General features: G+C 41.8%; 1 protein-coding gene across 4 annotated transcripts in view; it reads right to left on the reverse strand.

The window, feature by feature from the left end:
• Positions 1-21,002, reverse strand: part of CACNA2D2 (calcium voltage-gated channel auxiliary subunit alpha2delta 2) — a 544,797-nt gene that overhangs the window by 169,811 nt on the left and 353,984 nt on the right. For all 4 annotated transcript variants that reach the window (XM_079964404.1, XM_079964403.1, XM_079964402.1 and 1 more), the window contains one exon: positions 18,844-18,888. In XM_079964404.1, the coding sequence (XP_079820530.1) occupies positions 18,844-18,888 (45 nt within the window). The remainder of the gene's footprint in view (positions 1-18,843; positions 18,889-21,002) is intronic.

Here is a 21,002-nt window from a genome sequence, read left to right on the forward strand (position 1 = left end):
AAAAAAGACCCAGCTACCCAAATCCTGAAATGAAAGAGAGTATTTTATATCATTCTTTCCTCTAGATCTTTAGCCTTCATCTACTCTCAGCACTCCCAAAGAGTCCACAGACTCTAGCTGCAAAGAGTCCACAGATTCTTCTTCTCCAGTTGTAAAATCCAGCTTGCCAACAGGGAAGATTGGTCAGGAAGAAGAAGAAGAAGAGTTTGGATTTGATATCCCGCTTTATCACTACCCGAAGGAGTCTCAAAGCGGCTAACATTCTCCTTTCCCTTCCTCCCCACAGCAAACACTCTGTGAGGTGAGTGGGGCTGAGAGACTTCAGAGAAGTGTGACTAGCCCAAGGTCACCCAGCAGCTGCATGTGGAGGAGCGGAGATGCGAACCCAGTTCACCAGATTACGAGTCTACCGCTCTTAACCACTACACCACAAAGTAAAAAAAGCTAGTTTTAGTCTGCACGTATGACCTAAGATGGGAGGCACAGATGAATTCTGAAGCTGTTGTCTTCCTTATCTCTGTACCACTACTCAGCTGTTACTGGGCATTCCTGTAAGTCAACAAGATGAGTGACCCGCTGGAGTCTGTCCAATACACTGCCAGGGCTGTGCTGCTGAAAATGATTCAACTTAGCAACACGCCTTGCAATGATCACACGGCCTCTTGTTGAAATTGTCATTTCATAAAGAAGTTGCATGTTATTTTGCTTAGAGTAGAAATGGGCCAGAGCCTGGCCCAATAACACTGAATAACCCTTAGTTCTTTACGTTGTGAATGGGTGAAATGAAGGAAAGCAAAATGATTATTGTGAATGCTACCTTTCCCACTACAGAGATCAATTAACTTACAATTACCAAGTTGACAGTTTTATCACCTATCACTATTGTTGTAAATGGTCACTGTATTTATTTTGCCTATGTTCTAGCTTTTGTTGAATTGTCACAACAAAATTTGTGCTTTCAGCATTTCCCTCACAGTTTCCAACCCCCAGCTCCATACCTAGAACTGAGAGTTACACTTTGTGCATGATGAAGTGCACTCTAGCTCACAGCAGATTGTGCTATAATTTGTTAAGTCTTTGAGGCACCACAAGACTTTTTGTTGTTTTAATCATGAACAGAAAGCACACATGAAATACTTGCAATCTGTTTTGGACTGAGTTTGGAACTGGCACATTAGAGCTGTGAACACTTAGGATTTGCTCTTACCAAAACACATGTGCACTCATTTATAGGAAGTGATGTTTTTATTCAGGACCTTTCCAGCTAACAGAGTCTGAAATGTTAGGGGTGGGAAGCAAGAAGTTTTGAGCCAAGGGCAGAAGACTCCTTTGCACAATCACTGGTGTATTTCTAGCATCATTTGCAGAGAGAGGGGACCAATCAACGTTAATTTCTCTTTAAACTGCACATAATAAAATGTACGAATAAATGTCCACCCGCGCTCAGACAAAAAAAGCTGTTTTCCAGTGCAAATGCTTCCTCACAACTCCTTGTTGCAATGAGGGAGACACAGACCAAATTGCCCTTGCAACATATTTTTTCGTTGGGGGGCCGTTATAACATGGACTGATCTCTTTGGTAATTCTGAAAAATGATGGGCCTCTTTGGGTCAATGCTCTGAACAGCGCAGGATCTCAAAGCAGATGCTGCAGCAGGCGGCTTGTGAAGTCCTATCAGATCATTGAGTCTCAAACTTAACAAACCCTAGATGTCAGGGACTCAATATTCTCTAGGTCAGTGATTCTCAGTCACTGTTTTGTGGCTTGCAGCCAAGTTATAGGAGGATTCTTGGCTTGGCAGGCACATATGTGCTTCAGCTCTATAGCCTTTTCAAGCTTTTCTGTTAACTGGCAGGTACTCTTTCAATGAGTTTGAAGCATGAAGAAGACTGAAACTTCCCAATAGATTGTGATACAGAGACTGTATACACACCAGACATTGAAAGCACATTTCCTGATCGCCTAAGAATCCGGCAAACTGTAGTTTGTTAATTGTGTTGGAAACTGCAACTTTGTGAGGGTAAACTGCAGTTCCCAGGAAGCGCTCTCTCTCTCTCTCTCTCTCTCTCTGTGTGTGTGTGTGCTTTGGATGTATGGCATGTATGCAGACAGACAGTGAACAACTATGGTAGGGATATTTTTGCCTATCTGTTCCTAGTTGTTCAGGAAGGAGGGAAAGTCGTCTTTCCACTGATATTAATATAAAAGGAGATCAGGAATTATTTGTCTAGAATTTTGTATTCTGTATTGAAGAAGAAGCCAATTTCTATACCATGGTTTGTATCCAATGCTAGTCCTATTAAGATTAATGGATCAAAATTAGTCATCTCTATTCATTTCAATGGGTCTCCTTTGAGTAATACTAGCATTGACTACAATCCCATATTTAAGATTTAGGGAGAAGTGCCAGATATTTTGCACTTTGGGGTATTTTCTGTTTGTTTGTTTTTTATTGTAGTTTCAATAACCATGGAAATTTCTCCTGAAAAACACTGGTCTGAAATGTGTGTCCATTGCTTCCTTGCTTCCCTTGACTACTGCTTTTTTAATACCACTTTGTACCTCACTGCCGCTTTCCTTTTCCTGGGTTTGGCACATGGCTGTTTGCAGCTAATCAGGAACTAGGTTGTGAATAGGAAAATGTCATCACAACACTATGTAGCTGATCAAATCTGGCTGTTTGAGAAGGCTGCTGAAAGTGTGATAGAAACTGAAGTTAAAAATATGCAGGGAGTGCTGGAAAACTGTTAAAGAGAAGAAGCTTATTGGTTCAAACTTAAATGAAACCATTTCAAAGGGGAAAAATGCTAGATATCTGTAGTCAAGTCAAAATACGTTAAGAGGCCTCTCTCCCTCCCTCCCTCCCTCCCATCTTATTTTATTTTTGTTCTTAAGACCTTTGTCTGAGAAGGGGCCTTGTGCAGATTGACAGCCTGAACACTTCTAGGCTGACTTCAGTCAATAAAATTTATCAGGCACAATCCATCAAGCACTGCTCCATTTAACATCAATGGGGCCACAAAAGAATCATTCTTGGGGACTTGAACTTATCTTGTTTATGTTTAGGTCTCTTGGCTGTATTTTTAAGGCTGCTTTCTTACTTCACTTCAGATGATCACCCTCAGATTCCACTAGGACTCGGCAACTAGTCACTTTTGCTCTGGGTGGATGAATAGGAGAAGGGAAAAACCCTCTTCTTGCATTATAGCATGCACAAGAAAGTGTAGAAATAATGCTCTCCCAGCACTACAAGCCTAGCAATAGCTTTTTCCACAGTAAGGGAGAATAATAGGTTGGCTATGCAATGTTTACTTTTTAATTCCAGCAGATGTACTCAGTGTAAACGCACCATATACATGGGTCTTAATGGAGCAGCTCTAGTGGCATGGAAAGATTCAGAGCCCAATTATGTTTTCAGGAGCCTCTACCAGTATACAACACAGCTGCAATTCCCCTTAAGGGGCAACTCAGTAAGCTAAATTTGACAATGTAATAACACAGAGCTAGATTCTCATCTTTTCTATATTATTGCATTGCATATTTAGAGACGAGAACAACTTGAGATTTCATGGGCAAAGGAACCCCTAGGTTTATCTAATTTGCTGTCCTCCATATCAGAGGTTACACCACTGTATTCTGTCATTTCCAGCTTGAGTTGATAACAAACCAAAGAGAGAGAAAGGAAACAAGCTGAGTAGTACTCAACAAAAGCACACACTCAAAAACTAAAGATTCAAAAGCAAATCATTGGTTAACAAAAGAGCAACTCCTTAAAAGCAAACTACAATTTACATTTTACCAGAGTCAGGAAGGATAGCATATTTTAGAATGTTTTACTATTTTTCTTGCAACGTTTTATTATTGTCCTGGAAAGACAATACAGTATGTATTTGAAAATACTGGATCATCTATAATGCTATTGCCATCTTAGAAGCTTGCAACCTTTTCATTCACTTTGATATTCAATATTTCTTATGGTATGATTCAGTTTTAGCCATGTGTAATTATTTGTTAAATGTAGTCTGATTTTAAGACACAATTTTATTTGTTTCTATATGTTCAGTTTTGTTGAGCATAACTCTGTTGGGTGCACTTTTACATGCAGTACCGGCAGCATTTTTATTTACAAAGGGAGATACCATTTTTTATTTTTTTGCTTTAAAGCAGTGATAAAGAGCCTGGTGTTCCCCAAATGTTGTTGGATTCCAACTCCCATCAGCTGCAGCCAGCCCTGTAGCCAGAGTGGGATGCACTGTCCCCCTTGAGCTAAGCTCGCCCCCTAATTTTTTAAATGGCAACATACATTTATAATTTATGACATGACAGACAATGACAGCCCCATTTAAAGAATGGCAGCTTGTTCTAAAAACAGGAGCAATGTAAGAACAGGACCCTCTGAAAAAAACCACACAACACAAATAAAGCAGGGTGCTTGCACAACAAAAGCCTTCAACCAGGTTGCGGAACAGTTGAGAGTATCTTTATTTGGCCCAACTCTTTATTTTTTCTGATGATGGAGACTGAGAAAGTTTTGAACAGGGACAGGTTTATCTAACAGGCCATTCAGGTCCTGGCCTTGGCCTAGTGCCTGTGAGCTTAATAGTACAGAGCTTACAGAAACATAAAGAAACAAAAAACATAAAGCCTTCAGAAGCAGGCACATCTTTCACATTGGAAATGTGTTATGACATCAATTGAACTCTATTGAAATATCTGAAGAACACTAGCTTGGGAAAGCTGGACATATAATGAAGTATTTGAATTAGGTATGACCCGTAGAACAACAACATAAAAAGTTTACTAAGTAGCCTGCTGAGACCCCAAGTAATTTTTGTGTGGTGCATGGAAAAAAGTTTGAGGAGCACTGATTTTTGCCATAGACCAATAAGCCATCCAACTACTGTCGCCTCCCCAGCTGCCTGTGTTGCTTCTAGCACCCATGCATTGACACCCCTTTCCCACTGTTTCTTTTTCTTTTTACCATCATGCCTCTTTCATGGCGGAATGTGCTGTTGCTCTTGCCTTCAGCTCTAAGAAGCAAATGTTCATTAATTTCCACCCAACGTTATTGTTTTTATTCACTCCTTCAAAGTGCCGGAACCAGTGTGTGTAATTACAGGACCCCCCCCCCCCCATTTATCATTATTCTGTTGCAACATTCACTTGTGAGTGGTTAATTTGTATTCTTTAGGACTTGGTACAATCTGGCTGTCTCCATTCATATGTGAATATAGTTACGCATACAAGCTGAAGGAAAACACTGGTGGAGCTCAGCTGAAGCACTGAGAATCTTGGTTTCCAAGTGGAATCGTGGTACTTCAAGGGAAGGGGAAACAGCCACTCAAATTCCCAATTGATCTAAGACAGTTTATGCTCTCCTCCACAGTGACTTTTTTGGACTATCTCTCCAACACGACATGACAGTACAGCTCAGGAAGCTCTGCACTGTATCATTTCTCACCTTCTAGAGCAGCCTTTACTGCACGGAGAGGAATCAGTGACCCTGCAGATGTTGCTGGACTTCAGTTCCTAGCATTCCTAACTATTAGCCTTGCAGGCTGGGGCTAATGGGAGTTGGAGTCCAACAATAATTTTCCCTTAAAAAATAAATAGAGGGAATGGTGATAGTCTGATAGCCCCTCTCCCTGAAATGTATATATGTTGATATATGAGATATTTGATATATGAGATTTATAAGGGTGATATTTGGCAATGCAATTTTTTGTTTCTGAATCTCAGTATTCTTTAAAAAAAAATGCTGTTCCAATGTCTTTGCAACCAAGAATACTTCTCGAAAACCATGAAGCTTAAAATGAAGTCACAATACCCATCCGAATTACTAAACACACACATGTGCGTGCGTGCACGCATACACACACACACACACAGAGAGAGAATTCTACCAAGCCTAATTAGGCTGCTGGCAGTACAGTTGTAAGATGTTTGACAGCAGCATCACTGAAAAGTTGTATTTCTCTGATGCTTTGCAAACTACCTGGTCTTTGTCATGTATAGATTTCTACTAAGTGATGAGCATCCTCTTCACTAATGAATTAGTCCTGATCCTAAAAGCGTTCTAATTTGTCTTGACGCTGCCTTTGATTTTGACATCAGAACAGGCTTTACAGAAATCACCTGTCTCTTCTATCACAACTGTATTGCCATGGGAATCCCCACAGAGAGGCACTGATGTTATTATAAGAATTAATTTAAGCTAGTAACGAGGAACTGAATTCCAAGTGAGAAACGAAACAAGGCTGAAATTTGCCATGTGTAAATTGAAGATTGCTCAGAGAGCTCAGTCACACATTACACAGCAGGAGCAAGTGGACAAAGATACATTTTTCTCATTCTCTCATTATATCTTTTTAGAAGCCCCCCCCCAATATGTGGAATGCTCTCCCTAGAGAGGCTTGCCTGGTACCCACTTTAATGTCTTTTCACTATCAGTCAAAAGACTTCTTTCCCCCTCAGTCTTTTAAACATTTTTTAAACATCTCTTAATATCCTTTAATATCATTGATATTATAATTTCCCACCTCTGCAGAATAACGACAGTTTGGCTGGTTCTTCTTCTTTTTAAATAGCTTTTGTAGCTTAACTGAACTTTATTGGATTCATTGCTGGGTTTTTAATTTGCGTCACTCTCTGTTGGATTTTACAGCTGGATTTAATCTGTTTCTGGGTTAGTTCTACGGATTTATGGTTTTATTAAGTTGCATTTTGTTGCTTTTATTATGTATGCAGCCAAGAGAATATATTTTGCTAGGGGAATCAGAAATGGAATAAAATAAGACTACCCTATAAAAATGACTGGTGGTAGATTCAGGAGGTCAAGCAAAAGGAAGTACTTATTTGCACAATGCATAATTAACAGGGATTTCCTTTGCTGCAAGTGTTAAAGGCTGCTAGCTTAGCTCTAAGAGCAAAACCCTGTTGCTGTTGTTGCCTATGATGCAAGGATGGGGTGCCAGGAGGACTGAATGCTTGGCAGTGTGACTGCATGCATGTCTACACAGAAGAAAGCCCAATTGAGCCCAGTGGCGCTTACTCCCAGGAACGTGTGACCAGTTTGCAGTCTGCCAAGGATTTGGGTTTTCATTTATGGGTCTCTTCACCTCTCCCTCACTATACCTCCTTGCCTCTGTGTTCGCTGGCATATGCAAGCAATTTTAAGGCAGGGCGGAGGGGTGTTTGTTTGTTTATATAATATCTAATTTGTCACATTTGTTCTTTTTGAGTTATACAAGATGATAAATTGATACAGAAAAACAGGTGTCGGTGGGCAAGAGTTAATCTGTGCATAAACACATGGGTGGGTAGGGAGGTGATTGGTACATGCACTCTTATATGGTGAGCCCTGATCAACCTTTAGTAAGAAAGCTGATGAAATGCTAAGGCTCATGCTGGTTTAGGCACATGAAATCAACTTATGTCTAGCCCATCAACTTGCTATGCTATCCACGGATGCAGGGCAACTGATTATATGCTGTTGTACACTTCAGTAACACTGTACAGGCCTACATGGCCACCCTGTTTGCAATTCTAATAGCAACGTTTGTGACCTGTATTGTCCTAATTACAGCCATCGAGTCTGAAATCACAGCGCCTAATCAGGGGCGTTGCAGCCCATTTCTCCACTTGAGGTGAAACGGGAAGTGCCACCTTGCCCTACCGCTGCTGCCACTGCAGTTCCTCCACTCACCCTGCCGCTTCTGCCGCAAGCGGAGCACCAGCACTGGTGTTGGCACCAATTTTGGGTGAGACCTTGCCTGACTTTGGTGGGAATCTTGCTTGTTCTGGAAGATCTCATGTGACTTTTGCTGATCTCAGTGCCACTTCTGCAGAGCTGTCACCTTGGAGGCTTCTGTCACCTGAGGCAGCCACCTCAACCTCCCTCATGGTTGAGCCAGCTCAGTGCCTAAGGGCTGAAGAGTGCTCCAGTTCATCTCCATGGGGTATTAAATCAGAGAAAATGGTGCCTTCTTAAGTATCAGCACTGAAGACAACTGGTTGAGGGTTATGTTAGCAGAAACAAACTCTGTGGAATGCCTCCCTTCCATTTCCTCCAACACAGTCTTCCTCAACCTAGTGCCATCCAGATGTTTTGGATGGCAACTCCTATAAACTGTGCTGGCTGGGATCGTGGGAGCTGAAATCCAAAACATCTGGAGGGCACCAGGTTGGAGAAGGCTGCACCTAGTTTCAGAAGTGCACTGCACTGGAATTTCAGGTAGTTGCAACAATATGCAGAAACCAATGAACAAGAGCCTGCTATTAGACTGCCGCATCTCTGCTTTTATAGTTGCACTAGTTATAAATAACAATCAGTCTCTTTCGCTTGTTTGCTTCTCTTTTTTTAAGGGGAAAAACACACACTTTGCCAAAGGTACTGTTTAGAGATCTTTCTAGACCATTTATTTTTAAATTACCAGCCAGAGGAGAGGAGGAAAAAAAAAAGGGGGGGGGAATCTCAGACCGATTGCTTATCAGAATGAAATCCAAATGTCACATTAGTTGAGAAAGTTGGGAGATTAAATTTTCCAATGCCCTTCATCTGCTGTTGACATTTTGGGAGCTTTGCTCCCCCCTCCCTCCCTCTAGCGCCTGCTTTTCAGCCTTAATATCTTAAACACACACACAGACACACACACACACAAAACCTAAACAAACCCTGCACAAGAGAGATGGCTCTGCAGACTTGAATGTTAGAAAGCTTCTTAGAAGTGGTCTTTTTCGGTAGGCTTTAGTTTTGACCTGAGGATTGCATCTAGCTCTGTGACTGCACATGCAAGGTACTTGTAAGCTTTGTGGGATAAGATTTTGACTGGAAACCTTGCTTTTAAAAAAAAGTCATTAATTTAAGCAGGTCCACTGTTATTATCATTTAATGAATGTTTGCTGGCTTATGGCCTGCAGTTCTTTGCTTTCAGCATGTTTTCCTCCATCTGTTGAAGAGCCACAGTATTATTAAACACAACACTACAAAAACCATCTTCAGCCTATAACTCATCAGATTTTTATTTTAATCAGGTTGGTTTACAGTTAGAAGGATTTAAGAAGAAAAGCAACAAGTGGGGTTTGTTTTGTTTTGGCTTCCCTGTTTCAGGTGATGGAGTCAGTCAGTCAGTCAGTCAGTCAGTCAAGCTTTCCCTTCTACCGTAAAGGGCAGGAAATAATTTTGCAAAGGAACACTGACATTCTAATACCATTTTGTGATTCCAAGCAGTAGCTTGATTAAAAAAAACAACAATAAAGGAAAAAAGCCTCACCCACGATCAATCTCACAACAAAATCAGCATTGCTAGTGGTATCAGGCTGCCAAAGGGTAATAACACTTTATCACATCTATTGCAAATTCCATGCAATAATGGTATGCTATTTTAGAATTAACTCCTGCCATGCCAGATCCCAACAGCCTTAATTTTGTGGAAGCAGATTTCTGTTGTCCTTTTTTTGCTTCAAAATTACAATGACACTTGATTTCCAGTGCCTCTGTGTATTTGACCCTGGACAGCACCAGGGGTGCTGCCACCACGTTCCCACATTGGCAAACACAGTTGAGGAAGAAAAAAAATATATATGCTGCTGGGTATTACAAATGCATATCCCTCACCCTCAGAATTTGTTACCTGCATAAGATTATGGATTTCCCCACCTTCTTTTGTGTCCTCCACAACCACCCACCCATGTGCAAAATAGTAGTAATAATAGTAAGAATAAAAAAAATCCAAATGGAACTTTCAGCACAGTGTTACTATCAACACACTTGCCTTCTCTGGATAAGTCTCCTATAATTAGCTAATTATTCATGGATTTGCAGAGACTGGGAGAGAGCGCTTGGCAAGTGATGGCTGCTTTTGTTTAGAGTCCTGTCAAATCCACCACTGAGCATGCAGCCATTTCTCTCAATCCTCTCCCATGCCTGGAATGCAGTGAGATGCAGATGAACACTTCAGCATGCTCTCCCCAAGTTGTCAGTTATTAACAGTTTCTGAGAATGGCCCATCTCCTGTTAATGCAAATCTACCTACAGCTCCATGCCAATCATTTTGTTCCATCATATCTGAACATACCACCCTCCTGGAGCATCATGTACCATACCAACCTGGAGGCTGCAGCAAAAAGGGGGAAGCAGCATGAATGATGGTGCCTATCAGAAACATTTGGCTCCCTTATTAAAAGTGCAGTGACTTTTAATCAGGTACGATTCAAAGTGCTGGTGTTAACTGAAAAGCCTTTCAGGGTCTGGGACCAGGACATTTGAAGGATCACCTTTTCTCTTATGAGCCACACCACCAGCCAATATCTTCATCAGCAGTCCTCTAATGTGTCCCTGTGGTCCTCCAGATGTTGCACTAAAACTCACATTATCCCTTACTATTTGCCACACTAGGGGTGATGAGAGCTGGGTTTCCAACAACATCTGGAGGGCCATAGGGTCTCCAGCCTTGAACTATCTGGTCGTAAGTATGGTTTAAAGATAAATAACCATAAGAAGGGAGTGCATCGGCTTTTAAGGTTCCCACCAAGAGTGAGCACCTGGATAGTAGACTTGAGAAAGCATGCAGATCTTGATCACAGTCTTCCACACTGTGTCAAAATGCAATGCAATGCATGTCTGTTTAAATCATTGCAGTTATTTCTAGGTTTGCATTTATACCTATGCATTAACATACACAAACCTGTATCCTCTTTTGTCCTCTTTTTTGGTGATGAAAAAAGGGCCACTCTGTGTGCAGTTGTTTTTGAAGTACAAAACTGATGCCGTTGAAATCAAAACGAGGTCCTGTTTCTCAGCATGGCCAGTTATCTGCAAAGTGGTAGCCTTCCCCCCTCCCCCCAAGAATAGAACTCAGGTAATAACTCTTAGTGGGAAATGGTGCTTGAGAGAATAAGCTTCTTGTGCTATTGTGGACATTTTACCGCATCAGAAATTCACCAAAAAGAGAGTGGAGGCATGCTGGTGTTGTCTGAAATAACCACAACCGCCCAGTCCTCATCTCAGTTTGGCTTCACTTTAAACAACAACAACAACAACCGATACACTAGGATAGAATTGGAAGCAAGAAAGGGACAGTCGTGGGAATTTGCTTACTGAAGCAGGCTGCTTCAAGTCACTTCATGGCAAAGCTGGCCCTGTACTGATCTTCATTTTTCTTTCCAAAATAGTGCCTTGATCTCCATTAACAGATCTGGGATTGTTTATGTCCCCTGAGTGTGTGAGAAGACTAGCTGTGACTCACAGGGTTCCCAAACGTATGAAGCATTATTTATATCCTGCCTGGCATGTTGTTCTATCTGTGTTTGATATGCCATTAAGCAGAGTGGCGGAAATATTATGATTTATTGGTAAAGTGCTTTTTTATATATTTCCTGCTGGCCTGGTATAAATATCTGATATTTATAATAATTACACCGACAGCATCAATTCATGATTCTAAGGAGACCGTCTGGCTGCCATGAAATTGATCACATTTATGAACTCCATTTTCAGGCAAGCATTGACAGCTCCAGTGCCTCCCATTCTCTGGAGTCTTCAGCAGTGCAGTTCACAAACTCCTGCTGATTATATGGAAACCCATCCATTTGCATTGCTTAACACACGCATTGATGTGGCCGCCTCCAATGCATCAATCACTTTCCTTGTGACTTGAATTTCAACTTCCTTTATAAGAAATGAAAACAGGGGTGGGGTGGGGGTGAGGGTGAGGGGAAGCTATATAGTAACATCCATTTGCTCAACTTTCCAGCAATTCCTCTTGTCCCATGCCCTTTGCAATGGTAATATGTGAAAAGCTATTCTATTTGTACCCACTGGCGGAGGAACAGGTGTGCAGAGGGACCGGACCTCCCCCAGCACCACTATTCTGGTAGGGTGCCATTGCTGCACCCCCCGGACATGCGCTGTGCACCCGCTGCGCGCCGGGCGCCATGCCCCCACAGGTGGCACATCACGCCCCCAAAACGCCCCCAATGCCCCTGCGGGCAGCATACCACGCCCCCACCTGCTCTCCGCCCCCGGTAGCGGAGGATGCAGCTTTGCCACTGTTTGTACCATACCTGGACTGCCCAATCCTAAACATGTTTAGTGGTATTGACTTCCAGGCAAACACACGGGTGGCGCTGTGGTGTATACCACTGAGCCTTGGGCTTGCCGATCAAAAGGTTGGTGGTTCGAATCCCCGTGATGGGGTGAGCTCCCGTTGCTCGGTCCCTGCTCCTGCCAACCTAGCAGTTCAAAAACACACCAAAAAGTGCAAGTAGATTAATAGGTACTGCTCTGGTGGGAAGGTAAACGGTGTTTCTGTGTGCTGCTCTGGTGTTGGTGGTCCATTGTGCCAGAAGCGGCTTAGTCATGCTGGCCACATGACCCAGAAAAACTGTCTGCAGAGTGGACAAACGCCATCTCCCTCAGCCTGTAAAGCGAGATGAGCGCTGCAACCCCAGAGTCGTTTGCAACTTGACGTCAGGAGTCCCTTTACCTTCACCTTTAAATATGCTTAGGATTGCAGCAGCCTTTAGGAAACTACATGACATGTACTTCCATGATTCTTTTTAACATAAGGCTAAGGCTGCAGTCTGAATACTGCTGTGGAAGAAGTCCTCCATTTCTGATTTCAGCTTCAGCATCTGATTTGTCTAAAAGACAAAAGCCTATCAAAAAAGTATTATATGACATGTAAGATCCCCCCCCCCATGATGCTGCTGATGATAGCAAAGAACAGCCAGCCAGTTAAGAAGGAGAAAGAAATCCAGATTATACGGATCCTATTTGATTGCAGAGATCAATCTGACTTCAGCAAGGTCCCTCTTCCCTAGGAGGGAATTTTTCTCCATAGTCTCAAACAGCAAGGAAAATAGATAGAGAAACGTCTTTGGATGCAGTGGAATTAAAGAGGCCTCTAGCCATTACTTTCAACTTCAGCAGCTTGTGCATGAAGGGTCAACCTTTCAGGCTTTTGCCTGCAATTTCTCACATCAGTTGGCCATTTGTACCAGCACAGTGAGGCCACAAAAAATGACAGAAAAATGAATCAAATACAAACGTACTCATATTTCGCTAAAGTATGGAACCGGGCTATTCTGTGATTTAAAGGATCAGACCCTTTGGAATGGCAGATGCAAAGGTTCCCCTCATTTATACCATAGAGCACATTGTTTTAGCACACACACACACACACACACATGCATCCTGGATCAACCCAGAAAAAAAAGCCTACCTGTTATTTTTTTAATTAAAAAAAAATACTAGGAAATTAACAATTTATCAGTCACCAGAGTCAGGTACAGAAAATGAAAGCTATTGCATATGGTGCGGTAGAAATCCACAAAGTTCTAGTGACAGCAGCAGAATGGTGGCAACTTAATAGAGCTGGGGATCTGGCTGGAGAATTTTGGCCTCCTCTATGATTTAAACATTGTCTTCCAACCATAAACATAATAATAAGACTTGCAAAAATAACTGTAATTTTCTCCCGTTTTGCTAGTGGCATCCTATAGCGATTGTTAGTTAATTTAAACACTTCTTTGTGAATAAACATTGAAACCCTCTCCTGCTGGAAGAATGAGTAAAGAGGAATTTTAAACTCTCCTCTCCCTTTTCTTTCTTTTTACAAATATTGTATATCTCGAGCTCCCATTTACACACGATCTGGCATCCCCATTACCTTTTAAAATTAAATTATTATTTTTTAGAGGTCCACAATCAGAATTACATTGGGACGAACTAAAGGTGCAGTGAATAGGAACCTCATTTCTATTTCTTTCTGCATTTATATCTGGCATAAGCTTCTTGAATAAAGTCACAGTTTTACTGAATAGGCTTTGTCTGTCTGAACTAACTTCATTTGAGGGAGATCATGCTCAATTTAAATTTTATAATGAATGTTAACAAAAATGGAGGAACTGTGGTTTCTTTTTATTTAGTTCCACTGCAGACAATTCGGTATCTTTTTAATTTCATCATCACCATCATCACTTTCACCATCATCTTTTCTTTATTTGTTGGAAGAAAATTAGCTGGAATATTGCTGAGTGTGAAGCAATAGGCTTAGGCAGAGAACGCTACATGTGTTTTCAATAGGCGAAGGACCATCATTTTACAAAAACCAACAAAAACCTATCTGAATCTGTAATAATATCAGACACCACCATCAACAAGCATAAAATATACTGCTCTGAGATATTAATAGTCCTGGAAACTGATTTCCTATCCCCTTTCCACCTTCTTACAGTTTCAGAGTTCACAGGTTGTCTGAAGGTTGATTAATTTTTAAACATTGAGAGATTTCATGCTCTAGTATTCATGAGAGCTAAGCAGGAAAAAAAGAAACCTGACCGTGGAAGTTGATAGACACCATAGGTCTGCCAGTGATGGTTCCCTAACTACCAAGTCAGTCTCATTTTCTTAAGCCTCCTGTCTTAATTCTGCATTGTCTGCTGGAGTAGAGTAGTTAGGTTCATGAGGTTGGGGCTAGGGCTGGGTGATTCCTGGTTTTCAACATGACAATACATCACCAGCTAAACATTGCAATATATTGATATATCTCAATGTTTGCAATAAGGATGGAGCTATGTAGAGGCATTGGCTGGCTTCACAGTTTTTTCTGTATTGTGATTTTTGCCGGTGCCTGCTCATGTTATTTGCTGCCCCCCACAGGAGGCAGGGGAGAGCTGAGCCAGCAGCAGTGGCGTAGCGTGGGGGGTGCAGGGGGGGCCGGCCGCACTGGGCGCAACATCTGGGGGTTAGGGTTAGGGGGCGCAAATCCATGGGTTAGGGGGCGCAAATTACTTGCCTTGCCCCGGGTGCTGACAACCCACGCTACACCACTGGCCAGCAGAGCTAACAGGGGCTTCAGGAATCGAGAGAAGCATTGGCTGGCTTCACAGTTTTCCCCACATTGTGATTTTTACATAACACACCCTCACACACCATGATTTTCAATATATTGCCGGGTTAAAATTTATGAAACTGATATAACTAGATTTGGATGATATATAAGGTCCCAGGGCAGGTTACAACAATTACAATGAAATATATACCTAGTTGGGGGCTTCTAATCTATGTGATCTTGTATTCTATACCTTCAACACAAAGCTTCCTGAATAAAAATAATGTTCATGTTGCAGCTTCCTCATGCAATATAACTCTACCAGCATTGTACCGATCCAGCATTCTCAGCACTATCTAACGTGGATGTGAGGTCTTCTGCTTGCTGTGAGGGTGGAATTTTGTGGCAGTCTCAAAAGCAGATAGCAGTGAGCCGATCACTGTTATTACTATCAGCGAGGTTAGTTAACTGCTGAGGAGTTATGAAGTGTGCTGGCGCATCATACCCTCCAACATTTCTCCAATGAAAATAAGGATGTCCTTCCTATTTACTTACTTACTTACTTACTTACTTACTTACTTACTTACTTACCCACCCTGCCCATCTGTCTGGGTTGCCCCAGCCATTCTGGGAGGATTCCAACACACATAAAAACATAATAAAACATTAAGCATTAAAAAACTACCCTATACAGGGCTGCCTTCATATGGCTTGGGGGGGCGGTCAGATAATTCCATACCCTCCAACATTTCTCCAATGAAAACAGGGACATCCTAAGGAAGTTGAGCTAAATGATGTCCGTGCTCCTGGTTGACCTTAAAAATCCATCTATTATTAAACTAATCACCTGTACACCATGTGTCTGTAGGAAATCTTACATTTCTGCTCTTTACAGAACCATAAATTCTCAAGAGCAAAGGAACAGGCATGCCAGAGTTAAAGATTTACCACCTTGTGCTCAGAAGTATCTGAATGTGATAGGGAAATGCTCTTGGTTGGCCTGTGGTCTTTCTCCATATTTTGGCTTATTATTATAAATTAATTACCTGCCCTTCACCCTAAGGTTCCAGGGCAGGTTACAACAATTACAATGGAATATTAAATACAGTTTTAAACAACTGAAAATTACAGACATAAGGTGGGTCCTAAAAATATACATCTCAAGTGCCAAAAACCATAGCCTCAGATTTTGGGTTACTTTGATGTAGAACACAGATTGTTCTCTCTCATATTCTGTTTGCTGCCCATTTGGGTTTTAGCTGGCCATTGTTCATAGAATTAGGTTTGAAAAGGGTATTAGAAACGGCTATTCAGGCACTTACTGCCAAGAGCTGGTATCTACTCCATTCCAACAGGTACTGACTTATCTAGTACAGTGGTGGTCCTGTGTTACTACTTTTTAAAGGCTATGTAACATCAACTACACCGGACCCCTCAGTCTTTGATTTATAATGCTATGAAGCTTAAGGAGAACAGCTTTGTCAAAAGCAGGCGCCAAAGGCTTTGTGTCCTCTCAGCAAGCTGAGGCAGCTTAATATCTGTTCTTCCTTTTCTTGGCCACAGGAGAGGGCCCAAGGACACACCTTGCTTCAGCATTTAGGCCACCCAGGAAGACTCCAAAGCACTCCAGAAAACCATTTCTGGGATGAGTTAAGCCCAGTGGCCAATGCCTGGGAGTTGTTTTGAACAGAGCTCTATTCACATTGCACACAGTCACTAGCAAAGGCCTATTTCCTTGGGGAACTGAAGCTCTTTGGTTTGTACTTAACATGCTGATTGCCAGAATTACAGGATGGCTGTGCCAGGAGGAGGGTAGAGAATTAGATTCTGTCTCTAATTAGATGTTTGCTCTTCATTTGAATTTCAGATGCCAGCTTTAATTTTAGAAACTTTCCCAGGAAGCATAGTGACTTTCTCTAGCAAAAGTGCACCTGGCTCCTTCAGGCTTTGTCTGATGGGCTGTCACAAAATAAGCACAGAGTGGAGCCAACCACTGTCACCCCTTCTCTAGGTCCAAGGGGCAGACCTACTGCCTGTCAGATTTCTGGAAGTATCATTCAGGTAAAGGAAATCTTCCTATGTATATCTACTTAGACGGAAGCACCACTGACTTCAGGGAACTTACTCCCAGTTAAACTTACAGAAGATCACAATGGTGGACAGGTATGCTTTCAAATGTGATTGCAGTAGATCTCTTTGGCCTTGCTTTTCTGAGCCAACATATGACCTGCCCCATGCTATATGAAAGGGTCTGACAAAGAGAGAGATCTCTTCTGGAAAGAAAGATATTCCTTTCAGAATAATCAGTCAAGAGAGGGAATATGCACCAGTCATATGTTTCATTATGTTTAATTGGCAATGTAGTCATCATTTCATGAGATCAAATGTAATCTCATAGACTCTACAGTTTAGAGTTTCAAGCAGCATTCAAAAAGACCCCCCCCCCAGCATTCAGTTGGCAAGGGGGTGGGTTTTCTCAAGTTCCACAATTCACTCTGAAACAGGGATTTGAAAGGAAAAGCACACATTTTCATCAGAAGTCTCATCTATTTGGATGAAAGTATTGTTTCTTAATTTAAGAGCTGCAGTGTGATTTCAATGTTTGCTGCAAGGTCCCATTGTCATTATATGTTTGCAATAAAATGGCATGTTACACACATATATAAGCTACACTGATATAAGATGGGGGACATGTGGCTTCCCAGTAGTACATGTGGAAATGATCTAGAGGTCTTAGTAGACTATAAGCTTAACATGAGTTAACAGTGTAATGCAGCAGCAAAAAAAAAAGATAATGTTTTTCTAGGCTGCATCAACAGAAGTATAGTGTCCAGGTCAAGGGAAGTCAAGAGTACTGCTTTATTCTGCCTTGGTCAGACCACACCTGGAATACTGTGTCCAGTTCTGGGCACCACAATTTAAGAAGGATATTGACAAGCTGGAATGTGCTCAGAGGAAGGCAAACAAGATGATTAAGAGTCTGGAAACCAAGCCTTATGCTGAATGGTTGAAGGATCTGGGTATGTTTAGCCTGGATAAGAGGAGACTGAGAGGAGACGTGATAGCCATCTTCATATATCTAAAGGGCTGTCACATTGTTTCCTCCTGCTCTGGAGGGCAGGACTCAAAACAACGGCTTCAAAGTCACAAGAAAGGAGATTCCAACTTTCTGACAGTAAGAGCTGTTCAGCAGTGGAACAGACTCCCTTGAAAGGTGGTAGACTTCCCTTCCTTGGAGGTTTTTAAGCAGAGGTTGGATGGCCATCTGTCTTGGATGCTTTAGTTGTGATTCCTGCATTGCAGGGCGTTGGACCAGATGACCCTTGGGGTCAAACTATACAGTTTTATGATTCTATGAAAAGAGGTGGAAGGATCTGAAATCTTCATTTTGCTTCAATACCCAGAGCAGAATTACACTGCCCATCATACAATGTCTCTGCAGATTTACTGTGGTATCCCATGCCTATATTTGACCGAAACATGTTCCCTTACATGTGTTATTGTATTTTTCACAAGGCTTCATGGGAATGTGTCTAAGATGAACACAATTTAAAGAGAAAAAAGGAGTTTAAAATAGTCAAATAATGCTGCCAAATCTTTTATGAAATGAAGCAAACACAAAAATGTATGCCTGCTGTGATTCCCTCCCCCAATTCAGTTCCCAAGATCAATAAAAACAACTTTATCCCACTTTCTATTCTCTAAGTTTCTCCTTGCTGGAAAATATTTGTCATAAGTAAAAGGAGTTCTGAATTCTCCTGAATTTAACCATTATTGCTTCTTTCTATTACCACCCAATGAGGAAATATTAGAACTTGCAATTCTATAACAAAACCCCATTTTGTTCACTGCCTTAAGTGTAGATCCTGTGCTTTGGAGCCAGTCATATTACTCTGAGCTCTAAACAAAGGTGGCAAAGTAGACAGTGGAATTCTAACTTGAAGGAAATAACATGTGAAACTCATTCAGTGCATAAAATGTAAGTGAAGGATGACTGGAAGACACTTACATATTCTGTGTCAGCCTTGGAGTCATAGTATTCAATATCCTCCTCCTACAGAATAAAAGGGAAAAGGTGTGATTAGTACAGTACACAGTCCCAGGCCACAGGAAAGAGGTTTTTCAATGTCATCAGTAGGCTTGCCAGCATTTCATTTTAACAAGACTGTGACTTGTCTGGGGGCTGGGGTTTCTGGTGAGTTCTAGCATGTTAAAGGCAAAGTTCATTGCAAAATGTTTTGGGGCACTTATGATGTTGGTATGGGGAGGCACACTGGGCTAACTCTGTGCTTGGATTCCACTGAAGGGTTAAAGAACCATGATGGGAGAGAAGCCCCCACAGGGGCCACTGCAAGTTGGCCACATTCTCTGTCTTTGGGTGTCCTGTTTACCTTGGCTCAAAAGAGCTTGCAGAGAATATCTGAAGGTATCTGAAGAAGTGTGCATGCACACAAAAGCTTATACCAAGAACAAACTTAGTTGGTCTCAAAGGTGCTATTGGACAAATTTTATTTATTTTTATATATTTCAACTGCGTCAAACCAACATGGCTACCTACCTGAATCTTGCCGAGAATGTTTGGCTATTATTATTATTATTATCAACCCAAACACTCAGACAAATGCTAAGGCTGGCATACAGAAAGGATTCCTGGGAACTAAGGGATGGCATGACCTGATTCCCCCCCCCCCCATGGCAGAAGTAACTCCTTATTTTAAAAATTGTTGTTGTTGTTTAGTCGTGTCCGACTCTACAGGTATTTTAAAAATAATTACTTTAAAAATAAATTCTTTTCTGAGTTTGAACCACATTGATGTCAATGATATCAATAACTCTTTTTCCTTTTCTCCTTTAGACTAGGCCATTTTTACTGGGGTGAAATGCAGTAGCACAGCAAGGGTTGCCAGCACCTGGGGCCATGGGTGGGTGGGAGTAAGGGCACACACATTCAACTGCCTAGTGGCATCCACATCACGGAGGAGATTGCAGTCACAGAGATAAGGAAAGAAGAGTTGTTCTGCTGTCTAGAGAGGTCACTTCCTGGTTTGCACGGGGAAGCCGTTTTCAACAGAGCCCAGGGATGGAAGCACACAGCTGTATTGAGGCCGCACTGGCTGTTGAAAATTTGCACCCCCTATCAATTTTGCACCTGGGGCAGCCACTCCTGCCCCCCCCACTATGCCACTGGTGAAATGGATCTATTTCTCTTCCACTCGCACACTTGTTTGCCCATAATTCAATTTTGTTGTCTCCACATTGATCGTCAAAATTATTTTAAAAATACTCTTCATAATTAAGATGTAAATGTATATTCTTCCTCAAAACAGTATTGAAATGCATGCCTTGATATATTTCAATGACAGAAAACTGTATCACAATATTTGGAGAACCACAAGATCCTACTGATAGTGATGTTCCAATCAACACATTAATCTAATTGGATGACATTTTGATTAGGGATCCATGAAGATAGAATTCCTCAAGCACCCCATATTTTTACATTGGGTAGACTGTAGAGCCTGTTTCCTGTACCAGAATACAGAAACCACTTACTAGTTGGAAACTTAGTACAGTGTACAATCATTTGATAAGGAAGTTGTCTGCATCATCCTGCCAACTCATCAGCAGAATCCACTTCTCAGTTTCCCTAGACTGATAAACTCAGTTTCCCTAGACTTCTGATCAGTTGAGAAAGCCAGCAACATTTTCCTTATTACTCATAAGCCAGACAGGGTTGGCTCTCTAAGGTTTCAAACAGGAGTCTTTTTCAGCCCTACCTACAGATTGAATCATGGACATGTTGTCTGCCCTTAACTTGCTTTGCAAAGAAGAAGCAGGCAAACTTCAAAGCTATGGGGCTGAAACATGTAGGAAACCACTGAGCCTCTTGGGCTTGCCGATCAGAAGGTTGGCAGTTCGAATCTGCACAATGGGGTGAGCTCCTGTTGCTCTGTCCCAGCTCCTGCCTACCTAGCAGTTCAAAAGCACGCCAGTGCAAGTAGATAAATAGGTACTGCTGTGGTAGGAAGGTAAACAGCATTTTTGGGTGCTCTGGTTTCCGTCACAGTGTTCTGTTGCACCAGAAGTGGTTTAGTCATGCTGGCTACATGACCTGGAAAGCTGTCTGTGGACAAATGCCGGCTCCCTCGGCCTGAAAGTGAGATGAGT

The sequence above is a fragment of the Podarcis cretensis genome, assembly GCF_951804945.1.
Source record: "Podarcis cretensis genome assembly, chromosome: 2".
Classification (NCBI taxonomy): domain Eukaryota; kingdom Metazoa; phylum Chordata; class Lepidosauria; order Squamata; family Lacertidae; genus Podarcis; species Podarcis cretensis.